The 24064-nt window shown below is 44.9% G+C and overlaps 1 protein-coding gene across 11 annotated transcripts in view; it reads left to right on the plus strand.

Annotated features, from left to right (window-relative positions):
• The window catches only part of CEP250 (centrosomal protein 250), a 188415-nt gene that overhangs the window by 68988 nt on the left and 95363 nt on the right, over positions 1–24064 (plus strand). For all 11 annotated transcript variants that reach the window (XM_075901435.2, XM_075901442.2, XM_075901440.2 and 8 more), the window contains one exon: positions 8694–8887. In XM_075901435.2, the coding sequence (XP_075757550.2) occupies positions 8694–8887 (194 nt within the window). The remainder of the gene's footprint in view (positions 1–8693; positions 8888–24064) is intronic.

The raw sequence follows: 24064 nt of genomic DNA on the forward strand, positions 1-24064 counted from the left end.
GGATGCCACCATTGAGGCCAAGTATTTTGCAGGATATAGAGAACAATTGAACATTGATACAGGTGACCAGAATATTGAGTGTTACAATAGTAACTACTAAGGATATCTTCTTGTATTGGGATTGAAGTTAATCTCTTATCAGTTCTGGGTTTGGAGGAGACTACCCCAGGGGGATTATCCTATAGTGTGGGTTCCTGTGCTTTTCTTTGGTGTGTCTTGCACCTTTCCCTGAAGCAACTTGTATTGCTCACTATCAGAGAGAGGACAGTGGCCTAGATGGACCATTTGTCTATTCCACTCTGGCAGTTTTTGTGTTCCTACAGATTATTTTGGCCCTGGGGATCCCATGGGCCTTTGCTCCTCACTATCGCTGTCTGTAGCTCCTAGTAATGGTTTATAAATGCCTGTGCTTTCTAGAAGAGCTTCCATGACAAGGGCAGCTGGCTTTAAGCAGCTTCTGTTACTTACTTCAAGCTGATGAGGATGCTGCTGCCATATTACTAGGAGCTGTCTTGATAATTAATTCCTTCGAGGGACCCTGCCTTGATTACTTGTCATAACTGAGTATTTCAGTGCCTGTTATAAATAACTTGTCATTTTAACATTTTCTCCTCTGTCTGTGCTTGCCACTGTCCAGCCACTACCAGGTTTTCTTTACTCATCTTGTGGATCCACTCCTTCCTCTTCATCACCTGGTTCTCCCTTTCCCAACTTCACTCTCACAAATCCTCTTACTGTCTTGTCCTGTCTTCAGCAACCTGTCTCCTAAATCATGCCTTTCTCCCACCCCATTATCACCCTCAGCCCACTTGCTGCAAGATGGGCCATCTCATTTCTTTGAGTTGCCATCATCCAATCCAGATCTAGTACTGGGTGGATTTGCTCATTGCTGGTTTAAAGCTGCAGCCCCTTGCCTTGTAAGAGCTGGTTAGCTGTTCAGTGCGCTCCCCTTTCTAAGAGTATTTTTTCAATGCTGTCTGGGAGGAGTGGCTGCTTTCCATCTTTGACACGTCTTTATGGTACATATTGGTAGCTGTTCCAGATGAATTGTACTTTCATTGTTTGCTGATTTGCTGCACCTTCCAGTTATCCTGGAGTCCAGCCTCATTTAGAGGGTTGCTATTAGCTTTTCTCCATGCACTTGGGCACAGCCAAGTTCTGTTTGGACCACTGAGGATTAGTTGTTAAAAAGCAATGCTGGCTTTATATTTCCAAAATACCACTGGAATGACATTTATTGAGTTCTCCCGTGGGACGCCATCTTGGCTGTCAATCCTATTGAAGGAGCAAATGTCTTTTTAAAAAAGTCTTGTCAAATGCTCACCAGCAGGGAAACATTATAGTGACAGCTTGGAAATCAGGGTCTCCCAATACCCATAGTGTTGTAGTGGTTTGTTACACTAGAATAGTATTTAGTGATTGGAGAGTGGCTCATCTGTCTTGGTAGACAATGTCCATGTTCAGTTTCTGTTGATGGTGAGTGGATTTTAGCTTTCTATCCAAATCAGCTCCTATATTCCTCCTCTAGATCACATCCCTCCTTGTGGGCCTGTTTCACTATCACCACAGCTCTGCCAGCCCCATAGTTGAAGAGCAGCTTTTGCTCTTGTTTCAGAAAGCTCCAGCCTTGGGGGCTAGTTATTTGGCTGTCAAATTGAAACCCGCCCAGGTTCTCTTTCTCAAGGCTACTTTCTTCACTCTGCCACAAACCCTCAGGTTCCCAGGGTCTGAGTCTTGAGGGAAACTCCTCCTGCTCATTGTACTTTAAGCTCATTGTACTTGACTGTCTCCTCCTTCTATCCATGACTAAAGAGAAACCCATGGCAAATCTTACTCCCTTCCTGAGCATTTCTTTACTGAGGTGAGGGAGCCTTTAAAGGGCCAGCAGCATACCCATATAGAGGTGGAAATGGAGCAATGGATGTGTTGTTTTCAAAAATAATCAGCTTGATTGGTAGCACATCTTGGATTTGTATGGGAGACCTTTCTCAAGCCCTGAGGAAGAAGAAAATATAGAAATTAATGAAGAGACAACTGACACTGGACTAATTTCATTTTAGTACATTAAAAAGAAAATGTATGAGTATTGTGTCATGGAGTAGAATGAGGAATTTGCCTTCATTTGTATGTTTGTTTTATGATCTGCTATACTAATTTTAGATATATTATAGGAGAGGTTTGTTCAACGCTGCCCACAGGTCCTTCTCCAGAGATCCTCATCCCTGGAGACACCCAGGTACGGGCCGAGCTGCCCCTGCCCCCCTGCCACCTTCCCCTTAGCCAGACCCCCCCCCCCCACCAGCACCGTGACCACTGGGCAGACCCCCCCACCAGCATCCTGCTTCTGCCCCCACCTCTTAGCCAGACAACTCCCCCCAGCTTGCTCCTGTACCCTATTTTCCACCTAGATTCTCTACCCCTATCCCATTCACTGGCAGCCCTGTCCTGCACACTGGATCCCTCATATTTGGCCCTATCTCAGAGTGTAGAGGGGCCCACTAAATCCACTAATACTGGAACCCCAGAAGAGTTAATTTGGCCTGAGGCCTTGAACCTCAGTCTTATCTACCCTCCCCATGGGGCTGGAGTGCCAGGGGAGTGAGGTGTCTCAGTTTGGGGCCATATCAGTGAGGCTTGGGGGTTTTTCATAGGTTCATAGAATCATAGAACACTAGAATTGGAAGGGATTTGGGAGGATATCAAGTCCAGTCCCCTGCCCTCACAGCAGGACGCAGTACCATCTAGAGTAGACTATCCCTGATAGATATCTGTCTAACCTGCTCCCTAGGCAACTTATTCCAGTTTAACCACTCTGACAGTTAGAAAGTTTTTCCTAATGTTCAACCTAACCCTTCCTTGCTGCAATTTAAGCCCATTGCTTCTTGTCCTATCATCAGAGGCCAAGAACAACAATTTTTCTCCCTCCTCTTTGTGACACCCTTTTATATATATGAAGATTGCTAACATGTTCCCTCTCAGTCTTCTCCTTTCCAAACTAAACAAGCCCAGTTCTTTCAGTCTTCCTTTATAGGTCATGTTTTCTTAAACCTTTGGTCATTCTTGTTGCTCTTCTCTGGACCTTCTCCAATTTCTCCACATCTTTTTTGAAATGTGGTGCCCAGAACTGCACACAACTGAGGCCTCATCAGTACAGAGTAGAACGAAAGAATGACTTCTCGTGTCTTGCTCATTACATTCCTATTAATGCATCCCAGAATCAGATTTGCCTTTTTTGCAGCAGCATCACACTGTTGGCTCATATTTAGCTTGTGGTCCACTATGACCCCTAGGTTCCTTTCTGCAGTACTCCTTCCTAGACAGTAGCTTCCCATTCTGTATGTGTTAAACTGCTTGTTCTTTCCTACAAGGAGTACTTTGCATTTGTCCTCATTAAACTTTATCCTATTTACCTCAGACCATTTCTCTAGTTTGTCCAGATCATTTTGAGTTATAACCCTATCCTCCAAAGCAGTTGCAACCCCTCCCAGCTTGGTATCATCTGTGAACTTAATAAGCGTAATTTCTATGAACAGAACCGGTCCCAAAACAGACCCCTGTGCAACCCCACTTGTTTTGGAGGGATTTTTTTTTGCATCTCACTTGTGTAGTTCTCGACTGATTTTTTTCTGTGGTTCAATGGTCCCTGGTCCAAAACAGATTCCCCGCCCCTCCCATAAATAAAGATAATGCTGAAACTTTTTGTGTTGGACATAATATTGTATTTAAAAATGAAGCCTAGCCAACAAGTCCCCAGCTGGGGCCAAGCCCCCATCTAGCTGCAGCATCATAACACTCCTGCACTTTCCACAGACCCCAACCAGGACTCTTATCATAACCTGAACCCTCTGCCCTGATTCCTTCACGTCCCCAAGCTCCTGCACCCCTATATCCCAGTTTTCTGCAACATCACTGCTGTACCATCCACACACCGCAAATCTGTGTGCTGAGCCCATCATACTCCCTACCCCGCTGCACAGAGCCCCTCATATACTCCAACCCAAACTCCTGCACCCCCACATTGACAAACCTGTGGCTTGCTCAGCACCCCAACCCTCCACCTGACTCCAAAACTCTCCAGCCTGGAGTCCCCTCCCTGAACCAGCATACCCTTCTTCACCTCCTCCTGCACCCATATTCCCTCCCATAGCTTGCACCTCTCACCCCTTCCCATACCCAAATCCCTCATTCCCACTCCAGAGCCTGCACCACCTGTTTCAACCCAGTGAGAGTGAGTAAGGGCTGGGGACATCAACTGTTGGAGAGGAGAAGGGGTGGGGTCTTGTGGAAGGGATGAGGTAGATCTTGGATTGTCCTGACATTTAAAAAGTGATTTTGAGTGTAAAAAGGTTGGAGACCACTGGCAAACTGTCTTTGCTCAGACTTTTAGAAAAACCACCTTGAGGGACACTTTGACCAGGACTTTTCAAAGGTTTCATTTTGAAAAGTGAAAACTTTGGAAAGTTTAATACAGGATTTTTTGCATGGAAACATGTAGGTAACCTTAGTCATATATCTTGGTAGTGCGGGAGCTAACGTTAGAATTATTTAATACTCAGGTTAAGGAAAGCGTTTCTGTGCCTCTGGATATAATGCTTAAGTTATCTACAAATACAAAGTTTGGTGTAAAAGTAATAAAATACATATAATACATAATCTGCAATATCTCAAACTAGGGTTAATAAATTCAATGATACAGTTAAAATGGTCCATTCTCGGAAATGCTTCCAGTTTCACACGCAGCGCCAGGTAGGCAGGCAGAGCTTCAGAGTCTCAATGTGTGGATGAGATGATGGTGTAGGGAAGAGAGGTTTGGATTTATTAGGAACTGGGGACACTTTTGGGAGAGGGGGAGCCTGTACAGGAAGGATGGGCTCCACTTAAACCAGGGTGGAACCAGACTGCTGGCACTAAACATTAAAAAGGCCGTAGAGCAGTTTTTAAACTAAGAGATGGGGGAAAGCCGATTGGTGCGGAGATGCACGTAAATCGGAGGGAGACTTCTCTTAGAGGAGAATCCATTGATAGAGATTCTCTAAGCTATAGTCAGAAAGAGCGGAGGTGAGAGGACAAACGATGGGCCAGAGCAAACCAAAAAACGCATATAAAGGAATCCAATGCATCCGGGAAGGGCAGACAAATAAGCAGTGGCAAATTTTTAAAGTGCTTGTACACAAATGCTAGGAGTCTGACTAATAAGATAGGTGAACTAGAGTACCTCCTATTAAAGGAGGAGATTGACATAATAGGCATCACTGAAACCTGGTGGAATGAGGAAAATCTGTGGGACAAAATCATACCGGGATATAAAATATATCGAAAGGATAGAGCAGCCCGGGTAGGTGGCGGAGTGGCACTGTATGTGAAAGATAATCTAGAATCAAATGAAATAAAAATATTAAATGAATCTACATGTTCAATAGAATTGCTATGGATAGTAATTCCATGCTCCAATAATAAGAAATTAGCAGTAGGGATATATTACCGACCACCAGGACAGCGATACTGACATTGAAATGCTGAGGGAGATAAGAGAGGCTACCAAAATAAAAAACTCTATAATAATGGGGATTTTAATTATCCCCATATTAACTGGATACTTGTCACCTCAGGAAGAGAAGCAGAGATAAAATTTCTCAATGGCTTAAATGACTGCTTCTTAGAGCAGCTGGTGCAGAAACCCACAAAGGGAGAGGCAATTCTCGATTTAGTCCTGAGTGGAGCGCGGGATCAGGTCCAGGAGATAACCGTTACAGGACCGCTTGGGAATAGTGACCATAATATAATAATATTTAACATTCCTCTGGTGGGAAGAAAACCTCAGCAGTCCAGCACCCTGGCATTTAATTTAAAAATGGAGAATTACACAAAAATGAGGAGGTTAGTTAAACAGAAATTAAAAGGCATAATGACTAGAGTCAAATCCCTGCAAGCTGCATGGAAGCTTTTTAAAGACACCATAATAGAGGCCCAACTTAAATGTATACCCCAAATTAAAAAACATAGCAAGAGACCTAAAAAAGAGTCACCATCGCTTACCCACCATGTAAAAGAAGCAGCGAGGGACAAAAAGGTATCTTTTAAGAAGTGGAAGTCCAATCCTAGTGAGATAAATAGAAAGGAACATAAACACTGTCAAATCAAGTGTAAAAATGTAATAAGAAAAGCAAAAAAAGATTTTGAGGAACAGCTAGCCAAAAACTCAAAAAGAAATAACAAAATGTTTAAGTACTTTAGAAGCAGGAAGCCTGCTAAAAAACCAGTGGGTCCCCTAGATGATCCAGATATAAAAGGAGCAATCAAGGATGATAAAGCCATTGTGGAGAAACTAAACGATTTCTTTACTTCATTCTTCATGGCTGAGGATGTTCAAGAGATTCCCAAATCTGCACCGTCCTATGTGGGTGATGAATCTGAGGAACTGTCCCGTATTGAAGTGTCATTACAGGAGGTTTTGGAACAAATAGAAAAACTTAACGTTAACAAATCTCTGGGACTGGATGGCATTCATCCAAGGGTTCTAAAAGAACTCAGATGGGAAATTGCTGAACTACTATCTGTGGTTTGTAACCTATCCTTTAAATCGGCTTCCATACCTAATGACTGGAAGGTAGCCATATGACACCAATATTTAAAAAGAGCTCTAGAGGCGATCCTGGCAGTTACAGACCGGTAAGCCTAACTTCAGTACCGGGGAAATTAGTTGAAACAATAGTGAAGAATAAAATTGTGAAGCATATAGAAAAACATAATTTGTTGGATAAAAGTCAACATGGTTTCTGTAAAGGAAAGTCATGTCTTACTAATCTATTAGAGTTCCTTGAAGGGGTTAACAAACATGCGGACAAGGGGGATCCAGTAGATATAGTATACTTAGATTTTCAGAAAGCCTTTGACAAGGTCCCTCACCAAAGGCTCTTGTGTAAATTACATGGCCATGGGATAAAAGGGAAAGTCCTTTCTTGGATTGAGAACTGGTTAAAAGACAGGAAACAAAGGGTAGGAATACATGGTAAATTTTCAGATTGGAGAGGGGTAACTAGTGGTGTCCCCCAAGGGTCAATCCTGGGACCAATCCTTTTCAACTTATTCATAAATGATCTGGAGAAAGGGGTAAGCAGTGAGGTGGTAAAGTTTGCGGATGATACCAAACTGTTTAGGATAGTCAAGACAGAAGCAGACTGTAAGGGACTCCAAAAAGATCTCCCCAAACTGAGTGATTGGGCAACAAAATGGCAAATGTAATTTAATGTGGATAAGTGTAAAGTAATGCACATTGGTAAAAATAACCCCAACTATAGGTACAGTATGATGGGGGCTAATTTGGCTATGACAACTCCAAGATCTCTTTCCTGATTTATCGTGGATAGTTCTCTGAAAACTTCCACACAGTGTGCAGTAGCGGTCAAAAAGGCAAATAGGATGCTAGGAACTATTAAGAAAGGGATAGAAAATAAGACACAGAATATCTTACTGCCCCTGTATAAAACTATGGTACGCCCACATCTTGAATACTGTGTACAGATGTGGTGGTCTCACCTCAAAAAAGATATTTTGGCCTTGGAAAGGGTTCAGAAAAGGGCAACTAAAATTATTTGGGTTTGGAATGGGTCCCATATGAGGAGAGGTTAAAGCGACTGCAACTCTTCAGTTTAGAAAAGGGGAGACTGAGGGGGGATATGATAGAGGTATACAAAATCATAAGTGGTGTGGAGAGGGCGGATAAAGAAAAGTTATTTATTAGTTCCCATAATAGAAGAACTAGAGGACACCAAATGAAAGTAATGGGTAGCAGGTTTAAAACTAAAAGAAAGTTCTTCACACAGCACGTAGTCAACCTGTGGAACTCCTTGCCAGAGGAGGCTGTGAAGGCTAGGACTATAACAGAGTTTAAAAAGAAGCTAGATAATTTCATGGAGGTCAGGTCCATAAAAGGCTATTAGCCAGGGGATAGAATTGGTGTCCCTGGCCTCTGTTTGTCTGAGGCTGGAGAGGGATGGCAGGAGACAAATTGCTTGATCATTGTCTTAGGTCCACTCTCTCTGGGGCACCTGGTGCTGGCCACTGTCGGCAGACAGGCTACTGGGCTAGCTGGACCTTTGGTCTGACTCAGTACGGTCGTTCTTATGTTCTTATGTAAAATTATTAGCATCCGAATATTCAGACACATCATTCATAAGAAGATATTCTAAGAGTAGTTTATGGAAAGTTAATGTAGCAATGAGTAGAGATTGTCCTTCAGTATTTACTTTAATTGCTTTGCTTCTCAATGGCATTTCAGCTCATCTCTTCTAATATTGCTGATGTCTGGCAATGTTTTCTAAATAGATATCCCTTGATAACCTGGTAGCGTCCAATACCATGAGTTGCTGCATCAGCCAAACATAGTGCTGTCCAATTTTGCATTCCTGCAACACTTGCTCATTACTGCGGTCCCATGTACCCAGAGATCAAAAGTATAGTACTATCCCAAGCAACTCAATATGGGCATGGACAACATTTCTAATTTCCATTTTCAGGCCTGTTTGTGTCTGGTGGATCAGTGCACAGTGACATCATTAAGGCAGATTATTTTAGTTCTTCAGCTTGTGACATGATAGCACTCTCCTCTGGTTCACTCAAAGTGAAGCTGATGAGTTCTGGAGAGTACCTTGATTAGTAGCAGGAGCTCATTTCCTCTTTTCCACTCTTTTTAGATGTGTCGTCAGGAGGAGTCCTCCACCACTGACTTGGAGCAAATACGCCTGGAGTCAAGTTGCCGTGGAGAAGCACTGGCTAAAGTATCCAGAGAAAAGGAAGCCCTGGTGCGTGAGAAGGCAGCACTGGAGGTGCGAATAGGGGCTGTGGAACGGGACAGACAGGGCCTTTCAGAACAGCTGGCAGAGCTCAGGTGAGGTGGGGGTAAAAGGACCTTTTGCAGCACATGATATATTTAAATCTAGTTGTAATGACACTTGGCACCGAGACAGTGCTTTTCATCTCTGGATCTCCGTGTGGTGTTCTTCAAGTGACGTCCCCATGGGTGCTCCAGTGTAGGCCGGGCTCATCCTGGTGCCGCAAATTGGAGACGTTTCCATAGCAGTATTTGGCTGGACTGCGCATGCGTGGACGCTTTTTTGCACATGTGCGCTGTCTGGCTCCTGCCAGTTCCTCTCAACCACCTCAGGCTGCAGACGGAATGAACCGGGTCTCCACATGTTCCTCATCATGAGAGTGTTCTAATTTTTGTTAATAGTTCATAGCATAATAGTTGAATAGTTACTCAGTTAGTTAATACCTCCGTGGTGATGTTCGTTTAAAATAATATCCCTTTTCTTCGTTGCGGCGTAGATAGTTATAGAAGACTTCTATATAGATAAATACCGTTGTTTTGTCAAGACAGAGATCTTTAAATTAAAAAAACAACCCAAAGACAACAAGAACAACATTAAAATGCCCGGCTCCCCAGGGTTTAAAAAGTGTGATGTGTCGTGAAGCCATGGCTGCCTCTGACGGGCACTCGTCCTGTATTCGTTGCCTTGGCGAGAATCATGTCCCACAGAAGTGCCCTCATTGCAGCAAGCTAACTGCAAGAGCCTACAGGCACAGGGAGATGAGGCTGCAAATTTTCCTCTTTGATAAGGCTCTCCAGCCGACAGGATCAGACTCTACAGACACTTCAGACCAGCCAGCTCAAAAACAGAGAGCTTCATCGCCTACAGCTGTTCCACCCAAGAAAGTCAGGGCGTCGCCTACGAGATCTCTGCCTGCTACTTCGCAGAGCAGATTGAGCACTGGAGACAAGCCTGGCACGTCCGGCATTGCCGTTACCCATTCTAAGGCAGTCCCAGCCTCCAAAACAAAAATGTCGGTGTCTACAGTGCTGACGCCATATGCACCGGCACAACCGAGGGCAACCTCGGCACTTTCAGATTCTTCAACCAAACCTTCAGCACCGGTGGTCACATCCATGCCACATCCATTATCAGCACTGTTGGTGCCGATGCGATGGGTGCCTTTGGCGCCAGACCAGTGGACAGACACTATAGCACCAAGGAAGTCGGCATCGAAAACACCTTGGCACTGAAGTCCTACACTGCACTCTCCTTTGCCTACTTTCTCTCCAGCACCGTCACCTTCACCACCGGCACCGGGGTCGCCAATGCTGAGATCCCACCCCATGAAATAGCACATCTCTCTCCACGGTCTGCACAGGAGACTATCATCCCTCTTTCTCAGGGCACCAAGAGATCACACCCACCGGCATTTTTCTGTCTCCCCATCGCCTTCTTCGAGAATGTCATAACACCCTCTTCTGTTCACTATGATCACCACGGGCGACACATTAGGAAGACTTTAGATGTCTGCACTCTGAGAGAGAGAGTCACTCCCTGGCAGGCCATATTACCACCATGACTACTACTGCCACTATTCGCTTCATCGCTATTCCTACTGCTATAGATCTAGGTCCAGGGGACCGTTGCTATGTGAATGCATATCCTGTAGGCATTCACCTGTCCCAGCCCCTCCCTATCCCAGTACGACACCCTACATTACCTCAGCTACAACAGTCAGAACCAGAGAAGGGTCAGGTTTCTGACACAGAAGGACAATTGCCCGTTGTCTCTCAAATGGACTAATCCTTCTCACCCAATGAAGCCATTATTCCGGGCCTCCTCCCGATGACCTCAAACTATTTCAAGACATGTTTAAGTGGGTGGCAGTGAGCCAGGAAGTGCAGCTGGCAGAAATACAGGAGAAACAACACCATCTTCTTAAAAATCTCCTGCCAGCCCATAGCTCCAAGATAGCCATTCCGTTAGACGAGGCTATTCTCGAAGCAGCAGACGAGATATGGCAAACTCCGGCATCTGCTCCACTCACCAGTAAAAAAGCGGACAAGAAATACTTTGTGTTGCCTAAGGGGATGGAATTTTTATTCACCCACCCCATCCCAATTCCCTGGTGGTCAATGCTGCACAACAGAGATTGAAAACACCGCAATACAAAAACTCTACAGCCAATAGAGATAGCAAAAGGTTAGATTTATTTGGCAGGAAAGTAAATACATCAGCAACACTTCTGCTTAGGATAGCAAATTATGCCATGCATTTATTGAATCGTAACTTTGTTGACAATACCAAATTAACATCGCTCATGGATCACCTCCCTGAGTCAAAAAGGCCCATTTTAAAATCTGTCATACAAGAGGGGTACACCTCCACCAGAGCAGCTTTACAAATAGCGATGGACATAGTGGACACAGCCGCTCGGTTGACTGCCAGGGCGGTGATAATGAGATGGGCCTCTTATCTTCAAACAGCAGGGGTCCCTAGAGACCTGCAAAACAAAGTAGAGGGCTTACTATTTGACAAGACCAGACTATTTGCCGAGAAGACAGACAGTGTGCTTCACTCCAGTAAGGACTCACAGACCACCTTTATGCACTCTGGGGATGTACCTTCCCCCCCGCCCCGGGCGTACAGGAGATGATGTCATACCCTTTATCAGAGGCGTTATGACTATGGTTATAACAGGCAATACTGGCAACATCAGCAATGTGGCTTTGACCAATTCCACATGCAACAAAGGCCATAGAAATGCCACAACTAAAATAACTGCGCAACCTCAACCAGCCAACAAACAACAGGTTTGACTCCTTGGTCGAGGGCATCCAAACAGTCACACAGACCAATCAGAGCTAGCATACCACCCACATGTTTTACCAGTGATTGTGGCCCTTTTACCAAAAATGGGCCTCCATTACCACTGACAGGTGGGTCTTGGAGATAATACAATCCAGCTACACAATACCCTTTCTCTCCATTCCCCCCCCCCCCACACACTACCCCACCTACCCTGTCCCTTTTCAGGGACCCTTCTCACGAGAATTTGCTGTGCAACGAGGTCAACCACCTCCTTTCCATAGGAGCTATGGAAAGAGTTCCAGACCAGCTCAAAGGGAGAGGTTCGACTCTTATTATTTCCTCACACAAAAGAAGACAGGTGGATGGAGACCAATACTAGATCTCTGGAAGATAAACCAACATCTCCAAAAATAATGGTTCAAAATGGTGACTTTTGCGTCTATAATACCTGCACTAGATCACAATGACTGGTTTGCTGCCCTCCACCTCCAGGATGTGTATTTTCATATCACGATCCATTCTGGACACAGGAGATTCCACCAGTTTACAGTCGATATAGATCATTTCCAATACCGAGTCCTACACTTCAGCCTGTCCTCTGCCCCCAGGGTATTCTTGAAGACCCTGGCAGTAGTCGCACTGTATCTACGTCAAAAGGGGGTTATAATTTTTCCTTATCTCGACGACTGTCTGCTAAAGGGCTGTTCATCAACTGAGACATCCGTTATGGTAGATACCACCAGACAAACTTTTGACCTCCTTGGATTACTAGTCAACAAACAGAAGTCAACACTCCATCCTACTCAGGACTTGAAATTTATCGGCGCCCGATTCGATGCCACCATGGCAAAGGCTTATTTTCCCATTCAAAGATTCCAAGCTATTCAGAACTTGATAGACATTCTACTGTACAGCCCTACCATTCAGATAATTATTTGTCTAAAACTGATGGGCCACGTGGCGGCTACAACGTATGTAGTCCGTCATGTGAGATTACATTTCCATAGCCTTGGCTAGCTTCCTTTTACAACTACACGAAGCATGACGTTCAGAGATTAGTGATACTTCCGACCCAGGTTCTAGATTTCCTCAAGTGGTGGCCAGACCAGAAAAATCTTATGTCTGGTGCCCCCTTTCAACAACAACAACCTAATGCCATGTTACCACAGATGCCTCCCTCCTATGTTGGGGAGCACACATGGACACTATGTTGGTCCAAGGTCGGTGGTCGCCTCAGGAGATATTCCTCCATATAAACCTTTTTGACCTCAGAGAAGTCTTCAACACTTGCAAGCACTTCCACAGATATATTTGCAATATTACAGTCAAAATTCTCACAGACAATATCACGACAGTGTATTACATCAGTTGTCAGGGCTGAGCATGTTCTTGCTTCCTATGTGTAGAAGCAATCCGACTCTGGAACAGGTGCATTTGGAATAACATCACGCTTGTGGTATCTTCCTTATCTGGCATCAGCAACGTTGCTCCAGATTCCCTGAGCAGACACTTCACACCAGATCATGAGTGGGAACTCCACGACAGGGTCCTTCATCTTCTGTTCCGACGTAGGGGAATTCTCCTCATAGACCTCTTTGCCTCCTACCACAAGAAGTGCTGTTATTACTGCTCCAGAGCAGGAGTGGGCATTCCTCCTCAAATGGAACAGGCCTCTCCTTTATGGCTTTCCACCCACAATCCTCATCCCCAGAGTCCTGGAGAAAGTCAAGGCAGACAAAGCCACCATGATACTAGTGGCACCTGTGTGGGCATGCCAACATTGGTTCCCCTTCCTTACGAATTTGAACCCTCCTCGAAGACCCGTCCCTCCACCGTGGAACCTGGACATAGTACTTGGCACTCTAACTACACTACCATTTGAACCACTGGCTACTATTCCCTTGCAAATGATGACTATGAAAGTAGTCTTTCTCCTCACCATCACATCGGCCTGTAGAGTCAGTGAGATATCAGCTCTGATGGCAGTGACTCTATATGCAGTCTTCAATAAGGATGGAGTATGATTTAATTGAGATAAGAGACTTGGTGGAATGACTCACATGACTGGAGTGCTGTCATGGAAGGGTATAGACTGTTCAGGAAGAACAGGCAGGGGAGGAAAGGAGGAGGAGTTGCACTATATGTAAAAGAGCACTATGATTGCTCTGAACCCCAGTATAAAGAGGGAGAAAAACCTGTTGAGAGTCTATGGGTTAAGTTTCAAGGAGCAAACAACAGCAATGATGTTGTGGTTGGTGTCTGCTGGATGAGGTAAATGAGGCTTTCTTTGTACAACTGAGAGAAGCTTCCAGATCGCAGGCCCTGGTCCTCGTGGGGGACTTTAATCACCCTGACATCTGTTGGGAAACCAATACGGCAGTACACAGGCAATCCAGGAAGTTTTTGGAGAATGTTGAGGATAACTTCTTGGTACAAGTGCTGAAGGATCCGACCAGGGGCCATGCGCAGCTTGATCTTCTGCTCACAAACAGGGAGGAACTAATAGGGGAAGTAGAGGTGGATGACAATCTGGGAAGCAGTGATCTTGAGATGGTAGATTTCAGGATCCTGACTAAAGGAAGAAAAGAGACTAGTAAAATACACACCTTGGACTTCAAAAAAGCAGACTCCCTCAGAGATCTGATGGGCAGAATCCCCTGTGATGCTAACATGAAGGGGAAAGGAGGACAGGACAGCTTGCAGTATTTTAAAGAAGCCTTATTGAAGGCACAGAAAGAAACCATCGCGATGCGTAGCAAGAGAGGCAAACATGGTAGGAGACCGGATTGGCTTATGGGGGAAATCCTTGGTGAACTTAAGCATAAAAGGAAGCTTACAAAGAGTGGAAACTTGGACAAATGACCAGTGAGGGGTTTAAATGTATAGCTTGAGAATGCTGGGGGGTTATCAGGAAGGCGAAAGCGCAGATGCAATTGCGACTGGCTAAGGATGTGAAGGATAACAAGAAAGGTTTCTATAGGCATGTTAAGAAGAGGAAGGTGATCAGAGAGGGTGTGCGGCCTCTACTGGATGAAGGATGTAACCTAGTGACAGATGATGTGGGGAAAGCTGAAGTACTCAATGCTTTCTTTGCCTCTGTATTCACGGACAAGGTGGGCTCCCGGACTAATGCGCTAAGTGACGCAAGATAGGATGAAGATGGACAGCCCTTGGTGGGTAAAGAACAGGTTAGGAACTATTTAGAAAAGCTAAACGTACGCAAATCCATGGGTGCAGACTTAATGCATCCGAGGGTACTAAGGGAGTTGGCAATTGTCATTGAGGAGCCTTTGGCGATTATCTTTGAAAAGTCGTGGAGATCGGGAGAAATCCCAGATGATTGGAAAAGGGCAAATGTAGTGCTCATCTTCAAAAAAGGGAAGAAGGATGATCCAGGGAACTATAGGCCTGTCAGTCTTACCTCGGTTCCTGGAAAAATCATGGAAGGGATCCTTAAGGAATCCATTTTCCGGCACTTGGAAAGTGATTAGGAATAGTCATCATGAATTCACAAAGGGCAAGTCGTGCCTGACCAATCTGATTAGTTTCTATGATGAGGTAACTGGCTCTGTGGACGTGGGAAAGTCAGTGGATGTAATATACCTTGACTTTAGCAAGGCTTTTGATACGGTCTCCCACAATATTCTTGCCAGCCAATTAATCATAGAATCATAGAATCATAGAATAATAGGACTGGAAGGGACCTCAAGAGGTCATCGAGTCCAGCCCCCCGCCCTCCAGGCAGGACCAAGCTCCACCTACACCATCCCTGACAGATGTCTATCTAACCTGTTCTTAAATATCTCCAGAGAGGGAGATTCCACCACCTCCCTTGGCAATTTATTCCAATATTTGACCACCCTGACAGTTAGGAATTTTTTCCTAATGTCCAATCTAAACCTCCCCTGCTGCACTTTAAACCCATTACTCCTTGTCCTGTCCTCAGAAACCAAGAGGAACAATTTTTCTCCTTCCTCCTTGTGACACCCTTTTAGATATTTGAAAACCGCTATCATGTCCCCCCTTAATCTTCTTTTTTCCAAACTAAACAAGCCCAGTTCATGAAGCCTGGCTTCATAGGTCATGTTCTCTAAACCTTTAATCATTCTTGTCGCTCTTCTCTGTACCCTTTCCAATTTCTCCACATCTTTCTTGAAATGTGGCGCCCAGAACTGGACACAGTACTCCAGCTGAGGCCTAACTAGTGCAGAATAGAGCGGCAGAATGACTTCACGAGTTTTGCTTACAACACACCTGTTGATACAACCTAGAATCATATTTGCTTTTTTTGCAACAGCATCACACTGTTGACTCATATTCAACTTGTGGTCCACTATGACCCCTAGATCCCTTTCCGCCATGCTCCTTCCTAGACAGTCGCTTCCCATCTTGTATGTATGGAACTGATTGTTCCTTCCTAAGTGGAGCACTTTGCATTTCTCTTTATTAAACCTCATCCTGTTTACCTCTGACCATTTCTCTAACTTGCTAAGGTCATTTTTAATTATGTCCCTATCCTCCAAAGAAGTCGCAACCCTGGCCCCAAGTGCTGTGTCATCTGTGCTCAGTGCACTTGCACCATCAACGCATGAGCCGGTGCTAAGGATGGACTCAGTATAGACCATTGGCACTGCTACAGCTTTGCCCACACACACACATCTGTGGGGCACTGCTCTCATTCCCAAGTACCTCATAAAAAGAAAAAGACTATTGAGAGTGCTTTCTAGCTTGGTCTAAGGTCCACCTAACTACCAAGGCCCCATCCAGTATTCAGTCTGCTGGGATACTGTTACTTTTTACCCCAGGAGGTGTCCAGTTGTGCCTGGACTTGCATCACTTTCTGGCGTGTTGCTGTGAGGATATTCAGCCCTTCTCCATGCTGGAGGAGATGGTCAAGGCTGCAGTGGACTTCTTGGCGCTCACAGCACAGACCTCATCTCCTAGGAGGGGAGAGGTTGCCAGCATTGGTTCCGGGCCTAGTAAACTATAGGCAAACTGGCAATGATGTCACCCATCAGGCCATCTCTGTTGCACGGGCCTTTGGCACCAGGAATCATTGTGGGGGAGCTGCTCTGCTCCTTGGTACTGATCCTTGGCACTGAAAGGCTCCGCTCCTCTGTGGTCATTACAATATTACACCTCTGAGTTGGAAGCGGAGTCCTCACATTCTAGCAGGATAAGAAAATCATGCTCCCACTGAGATCGTCACCTCTACCCAACTCTGTGGCTGGGCCAGTGGCAGGTGCCTCAATGGCCCTTCTGAACATCCTGGGCCTATCACCAAAGCAAAGATTCCAGATCAGCATTGGTGGCCTCAATCTCGGTTGCCTATGGGAGCTGAGGGCAATGAGCAGACCCTACTGTATCATTCTCTTTACATTATTCTCATTATCTCAATCTCAAAAAATATACGTCTTCTACTTTATAATTCCGCATTTCCAACTATGCAGCTTTATTAAGCAAATACGACTACAGAAATTACACCAAACTTAACGACTTTATCACAGATATTCCTGAGGCTAAAAGACACCAGTGCAAAGCACTGGAATCGGAAGGTCATTCGATTGCTAGAACAGCATTGCAAGCTGCATTAGATGCTGCTGACACGGCTGCACAATCCACAGCAACAGCAGTAGTAATGAGAAGAGTGTTATGGTTTAACGCCACTCCATTCCCCAGAGAGATTCAATCTACAGTGGAAGATCTTCCTTCTGACAGTCAGAAATTGTTTGCAGCTAACACCAACGAAATTCTCCCCTCCACAAAAGACTCCAGAGTAATGCTTCGGTCCTTGTAGATCCACAGCTAGGCACCTAGAAGAAGGCAATATAGGTATCAGTCCTACGTGAGACCTCAATACCCTCCATATGCACAACGTTACAACAGGCAAGACCAACACCAACAGAGCAGAGGCAGAACCCTTCCTCCACCAACTCCCAACAGTCTCAGCAGTCCAATAAACAAATTTGAATATCAGGTCAAGGGTCTTGAGAGCCTCTCACCCATTTCAATGCCATCATCGCAAGCAGACTTGTTCCATCATTGACTGCTACCCTTCTTTAACAACTGGCAATGTATAACCTCTGACACATGGGTCATCGAGATAATTGAAAAAGGCTACCTTATTCCCTTCCTGTCTCTAACCCCTTCCTGGTCCCTCGTCAGGAACCACTTTCACGAGATTCTGCTTCAAGAGGTAGAGCACCTTTTGCACACAGATGTAATTGAACCAGGCCCCACACAATTTAGTGGCAAAGGTTTGTACTCCCTTTACTTCTTGACAGACAAATGATCGTGAGATTGGAGACCCATCTTAAACCTTTGGGTCCTCAATAAATTCATTCAGAAACAAAAATTCAAGATGGTAACGCTTGCCACTATATTACCAGCATTGGAACAGGATGATTGGTTCTCGTCCCTCGACTTGCAAGGTACATACTTTCACATTGTGATCTACCCTGCTCACAGATGTTTTCTTCGTTTTGTTGCAGATTCTCTACCAATACAAGGTGCTTCCATTTGAACTCTCTATGGCCCGAAGGGTCTTTTCAAAGGTTCTAGCAGTGATCATAGCATATCTGAGAAAACAGTTATATTTCCTCACCTGGACGACTGCCTTCTCAAGGTGCACTCACACAATGATTCCTGACGTTCTTCATCAATCACAAGATACCTATTCTGACACCTCAGCCTGCAGGTGAACGAAGCCAAATCGATGCTGTCGCCTACACAAAAGATACAATTTATAGGCACATGCATCGACTCAACAAGGGTTGCCATGTGCCCCAATCCCTCCCTACGGGCTGTTTCCAAAAAATTGTGGCCTTGGTAAACACCTTACAATCCAGGCCTCGCACAATGACATTTGAATGCCTTAGGTTGTTGGGGCACATGGCAGCATGCATTTTTGTCATCAACAAGACCTGCCTTCACAAAGGTGGGAGGGATAGCTCATTGGTTTGAGCATTGGCCTGCTAAACCCAGGGTTGAGTGTTCAATCCTTGAGGGGGCCGTTTAGTGATCTGGGGCAAATCTGTCAGGGATGGTACTTGGTCCTGCTGTGAGGGCAGGAGACTGGTCTCAATGACCTCTCAAGGTCCCTTCCAGTTCTATGAGATAGGTATATCTCCACATGAGATGTTTACGGGGCTTGTTGGGACATGTTTGAAGACCCAGTGTCCATCCACTATCCAAATCTCTAACCCTTCCAGTGATAGTAAAGGAATCCTCACACTGGTGGTTAAACCCACAAAATCTTTGTTCTGGAGTCCCCTTCCACCCACCAGAACCGTCCATCTCCATGATAACAGACGCATATCATACAGGATGGGGGTGCACCTACAAAATCATACTTGCCAGGGTCAGTGGTCCAGCAGTGACAAGAACTTACAGATAAACATCCTGGAACTTGGTGCAGTCAGGAATGCATGTGTCATATTCCTCCCATTCATCACCAACAGTCATGTCAGATTGTACATGGACAATGTTGCAGTAACGTTTTATATAAATCATCAGGGCGGAGCCAAATCTCAAGCGCTTTGCACAGGGGCCATAGCACTTTGGAACTGGTTCCTGAAGTACAACCTAAATATTACCGCAGTGCACCTTCCGGGTGCCCAAACGCAATGGCAGACACACTCAGCAGAGCCCTTCCAACTGAGTACTGCCAGGAGTTCGGGGTCAGCTCCATGCGGCACTGCCACTTTGAAATGCCACGGTGGTGTTTCAAAGTGACAATACCATACAGAGCCCATATACTGGGCTCCATGCAGTGCTGTGTCTTTGAAGTACCCTGTCTCTCCCTCCTTCCCATCTCCCCCCCTCCCTCCCCGCCTCTATCTGGTAGAGGCAGCAACAGGGGAAAGTGACTAGTCAACTTGACTAGCCAATAAACATTTGCTTATAAAAAAGTTTACTAGTTGACTAATCCTTAACATCCTTAATTACTACTACAGCATTTGGTATTTCAGGTATTTTCTAAAGGTAGGCCTCACTTTAGACCTTAGTCCATCGTGTGCTTTATAGCACATTGGGTTACTCACATCATCCATGCTTGCTTATCAGCTGCTATGTGACCTAAGACCTCCTATTTCAAATTACATTTTTCTATGTCATTGATAAACGTATACTTCCAAGTCATCCGAGGTCTACCCCTCTTTCTTGTTGGATTTTCTGGATTTCAGCTGTGAGCTATAATCAGTAGTTGGTTACAATCCATTTGTAACACATGCCCTAACCACTGATATAATCTTGTAAAATTATTTATGATAGAGATCTCGCTTTAGCCATTTTTCTGACCTCATTGTTAGTTTTTCTTTCCTTAAAGCTTACTCCTAATAGTGTCTATAAGCATGATGAAAATGGCTTTAACTTCTGAACATCTGTTTTCTTAAGTTGCAAGGAAGGGCATGCAGCAAATGACATGGCAGTGTAACCTGTCTTTTCATTTTGTGGGGAAAATAGAAAGGAAGATAAACTGTAGCAAGTCAACTGTAAAAATAAAAATGTGCCGAAAAAAGAAAATGAAGAGCAGTGAGCAAAACCTACAAAAACTAACAGCAGAAATTCTGTAAATTCACCAGAAAGTAGGAAGACTGTATTCAAGGTTGACGTCTGTTGTGGATAAGCTAGCGGAATTTTTTGCATTAGTCTTCATTGCCGAGGACATGAAGGAAATTTCCATTCCTCAACCATTCTTTTTTAGGTGACACATCTGAGGAACTATTCCCAATTGAGGTGCCATTAGAGGATGTTTGGAACAAAGTAATAAATTATACAAATTAAAGTTACCTAGACCAGATGGTATTCACCCAAGAGAGCTGAGGGAACTCAGAAATGAAATAGTAATTCTGCAAACTGTGTTATGTAACCTATAAGAGTATGTCTACACTAGCCCCCTAGTTCGAACTAGGGAGGCTAATGTAGGCATTCGAAGTTGCAAATGAAGCCCGGGATTTAAATATGGAATGAGGTGTAACAGTTAACTCGAACTAAGGACTTAGTTCGAGTTAACATTTGACTGCTGCGTGTAGACACGGGCAGTTAGTTCGGACTAGGGGGATTTAAAAATGGCGCCCGGATGGGAAGATGCAAATAAAGCCCGGGATATTTAAATCCCGGGCTTCGTTTGCAACTTCGAATGCCTATATTAGCCTCCCTAGTTCGAACTAGGGGGCTAGTGTAGACATATCTCAACTTAGCCAATGTGACACCAATTTTTAAAAAAGGCTATAGAGGCAATCCTGGTAAGCCTAATGTTTCAACCAATTTGCCTGGTAGTGACTACAGTAAAGATTAGAATGATCGGACACCGAGATGAACATGATTTGTTGGGAAAGAGGCAAGATGGCTTTTGTAACAGAATATCATGCCTCACCAATCTATTATAATTGTTTGAGAGGGTCTACAATCATGTGGGCAAGGGTGATCCAGAGGATATAATTTATTTGAAATTTCAGACAGCTCTTGATGAGGTTGTCAGCAAAGGCTCTTCTGCAGTGTAAGCATCATGGGTAAGAGCGAAAGTCCTGTCACATGGCTTAGTAACAGTTATAAGACAAGAAATGAAGTGTAGGAATAAATGACAAGTTTTTAGAAAGAAGACCGGTAAAGAACAGTGTCTCCAAGCGATCCATACTGGAACAATCTGCACTGTTCAACAAATTCATATATGATTTGGAAAAGAGTAAATGACAAAATTATGCAGGAAAATGAAGTCCAAATCCAACTGTGAGGAGTTACAAATGGATTTCACAATACTGGGTGTATTGGCATTAATGGCAGATAAAATTCATTATTGATAAATACACATTGGAAAACATAATCCCAGTATAGTAGTCAGGATTCACTGGTGGGTCCTGACAGGTCTCCTGCTTCTTCGGTGATGATTACCGTTCAGCCGTGTGCATTCATGCATTTGCTCCCATTTACTATGTTGACCTTGTGCAATGATTCAGTATAGCAGACCTGAGGAAGCCCTCAAAGACCACTGTACGTTGGACAAATGTCTCAGACACTTTGCCAAAGAATCAATGCACACAAAACAGATATTGGACAGGATCACAAAGAAAAAACAGTTTCTTGCCATTTCATCCAGAAAGGGCATTGTCTCAATTACTTGATTACCTGCATCCTGCTTCAAAGATATTTTAACACCAGACTTGAAAGAGAATCCTCTGAGCTGTCATTCATGCTTAAATTTGACACTTTACGCTGAGGTCTCAACAAAGTTACTAATTATCTTACCCATTGCTTCCCCAATTATCACCACTAATATCATTAGCTCACTGACATTTACCTCCCCTCCTCATTCCCCCTCTGCTCTGAAATTTTATTTGTCCTTTTCATTTGTGTTCACTTTTTTTGATTGTATACCTTTGGTATATATGGTCATGCCAATTTTCTTCCACAATTTGATCTGAGGAAGTGGGTCTGGCCCAAAAAAGCTCATCACCTAATAAACCATCTTGTTAATCTTTAAACCATCTTGTTAATCTTTAAAGTGCTACATAGTCCTGTTTTTTGTATCTGTTATGGTGTCAGTTTAGACCGGTTCCTGAACCTGTTTATTTGTGGGGAGGAGGTCGGTACTGAGATGTTTCTTAATGAGGTGTTCTGTTACGACCCCTCTGAAATGTGCTTACAACCTGTGCCTAGTACCTCATAGGTAGGAGTGTTTCTGTAACATCAGCCTTGTTCTTGCCATCTTCTGAGAGCTGGACCTGCCTCTTGCTCACAGCTTCTCTTTGCTTTATATTAGCAAAGTCTTGACCGTTGTGCCTACATTTCACACCAGGCCTGTGATATACGGGCTTATGCCTAGACCCTCAATTTCCTACACCCAACCTGTGGCGGGTTGGACCCGCCCCCTCCGGAAGCCCTGGGGTCCCCGCTGTGTCTGGAGGATGGGGGTGGGGTGGGCACAGGACGCCGCGGAGAGTCTCGGGCGAGGAGCGCCGGGGCCGGTAACGGGCGGCAGGGCGGAAGGACAACGCCGGAGCGGCCAGGGGCTGGACGTAGTGACGTCACCAGGGAGGTCACCCTCAGGCGACCCAGAAGTGACGCGGGGGGATGACGTTGGAGGGGACGTCATCTGGGCGGGCAATTTAAATAGAGGACCCGGGCCAGCGGGGGGGGAGAGGGAAGCTCCCTGGTGAACAGAGAAGGGAGTCGGCGGCAAGCAGATCCAAAGCTTTGGAGGCCTTGGGGTGAGGCACAACCCCGGGGTCCTCTGACTACCTGGTAGGGAACACGGGGGGGAAGAAGTGGCCCAGGGCGGGGGAGTGGACCCCAAGAGCGGAGGAGTTTAGGGGTTTTCCGACCCCCTCCGCTAGTTCGGACTGGTGTCCGAACTTTAGGGCCCTGGGCCGGGGTTCGGAGCAAGGGCGGGCCCGAACTCCCTTCTCCCCCCGCCCAGTGAGCCGGCATACCAGTCGACGTGAATCGGGGCGGGGGAAAATTGGCCCCGGCGCATCTATAACGCGACCTAAGCGTGATAAACTTATAGACACTGACCAGACTGAGTGGGTTTGGTGAAGGGAAACCGGGAAAGGGGTACTCAGGGATGAGGGGAATCTCGTACACAACCATACATACAAAATGATGGGGTCCAAATTATCTGTTACCACCCAAGAAAGAGATCTTGGAGTTGTTATTGCTAGTTTTTCGGAAAAAAATAATAGAATGTTAGGAACCATTAGGAAAGGGAGAGATAAGAAGATAGAAAATATCATAATACCACAATATAAATCTATGGTATTTCCACACTATGAAAGCTATGTGCATTTCTGGTTGCCCCATCTCAGGGGGGAAAAAAGATCTCTTAGAATTGGAAAAGGTATAGAGAGAGGCAACAAAACAATTAGGGGAATGTAACAGCTTCTATGAGGAGACTTTAAAATGTGTGGGACTGTTCAGTTTGGGAAAGAGATGACTAAGGGAGGATATTATAGAAGTCTATAAAATCATGAATGACGTGGAGAAAATGAATACGGAAGTGTTATTTACTCAATTCACATAATATTCAAATCAAAGGTCATGCAATGAAATTAATATTTCTGACAGAATTCAAATGACCCACATATTTTTGTCCCCTTCTCTCCTGCTCAAAAGAAATCTGCAGGGGGACACACCTCTTCATTAGCAGCACAGGCAGTGGGTTTGTTTTGGCATAGCTGGAGCAGCCACTCAGGCACTGTGAGAGAGGCTGGGCATGCATGCTTACCAACTCTGTCTCTCTTGATTACTGCTGTGGGTCCTGCGTTGGGGAGCGGACCAGAGAGATCTGTAGAGGCATATGGGTTTTTTTATTATGAAGGTGAAAGTCCCCTACATTGCTAGAGTGATGTAAAGCAAAGCCTTACAAATAACAATCATAGAATCAGGTAGGAAGATCTATGTGTTTCTCTTCTTTCCTGTGCCCAAGCAGCACAATGGGTGTA

Source organism: Pelodiscus sinensis, chromosome 17, assembly GCF_052426305.1.
Source record: "Pelodiscus sinensis isolate ZL-2025 chromosome 17, ASM5242630v1, whole genome shotgun sequence".
NCBI lineage: Eukaryota > Metazoa > Chordata > Testudines > Trionychidae > Pelodiscus > Pelodiscus sinensis.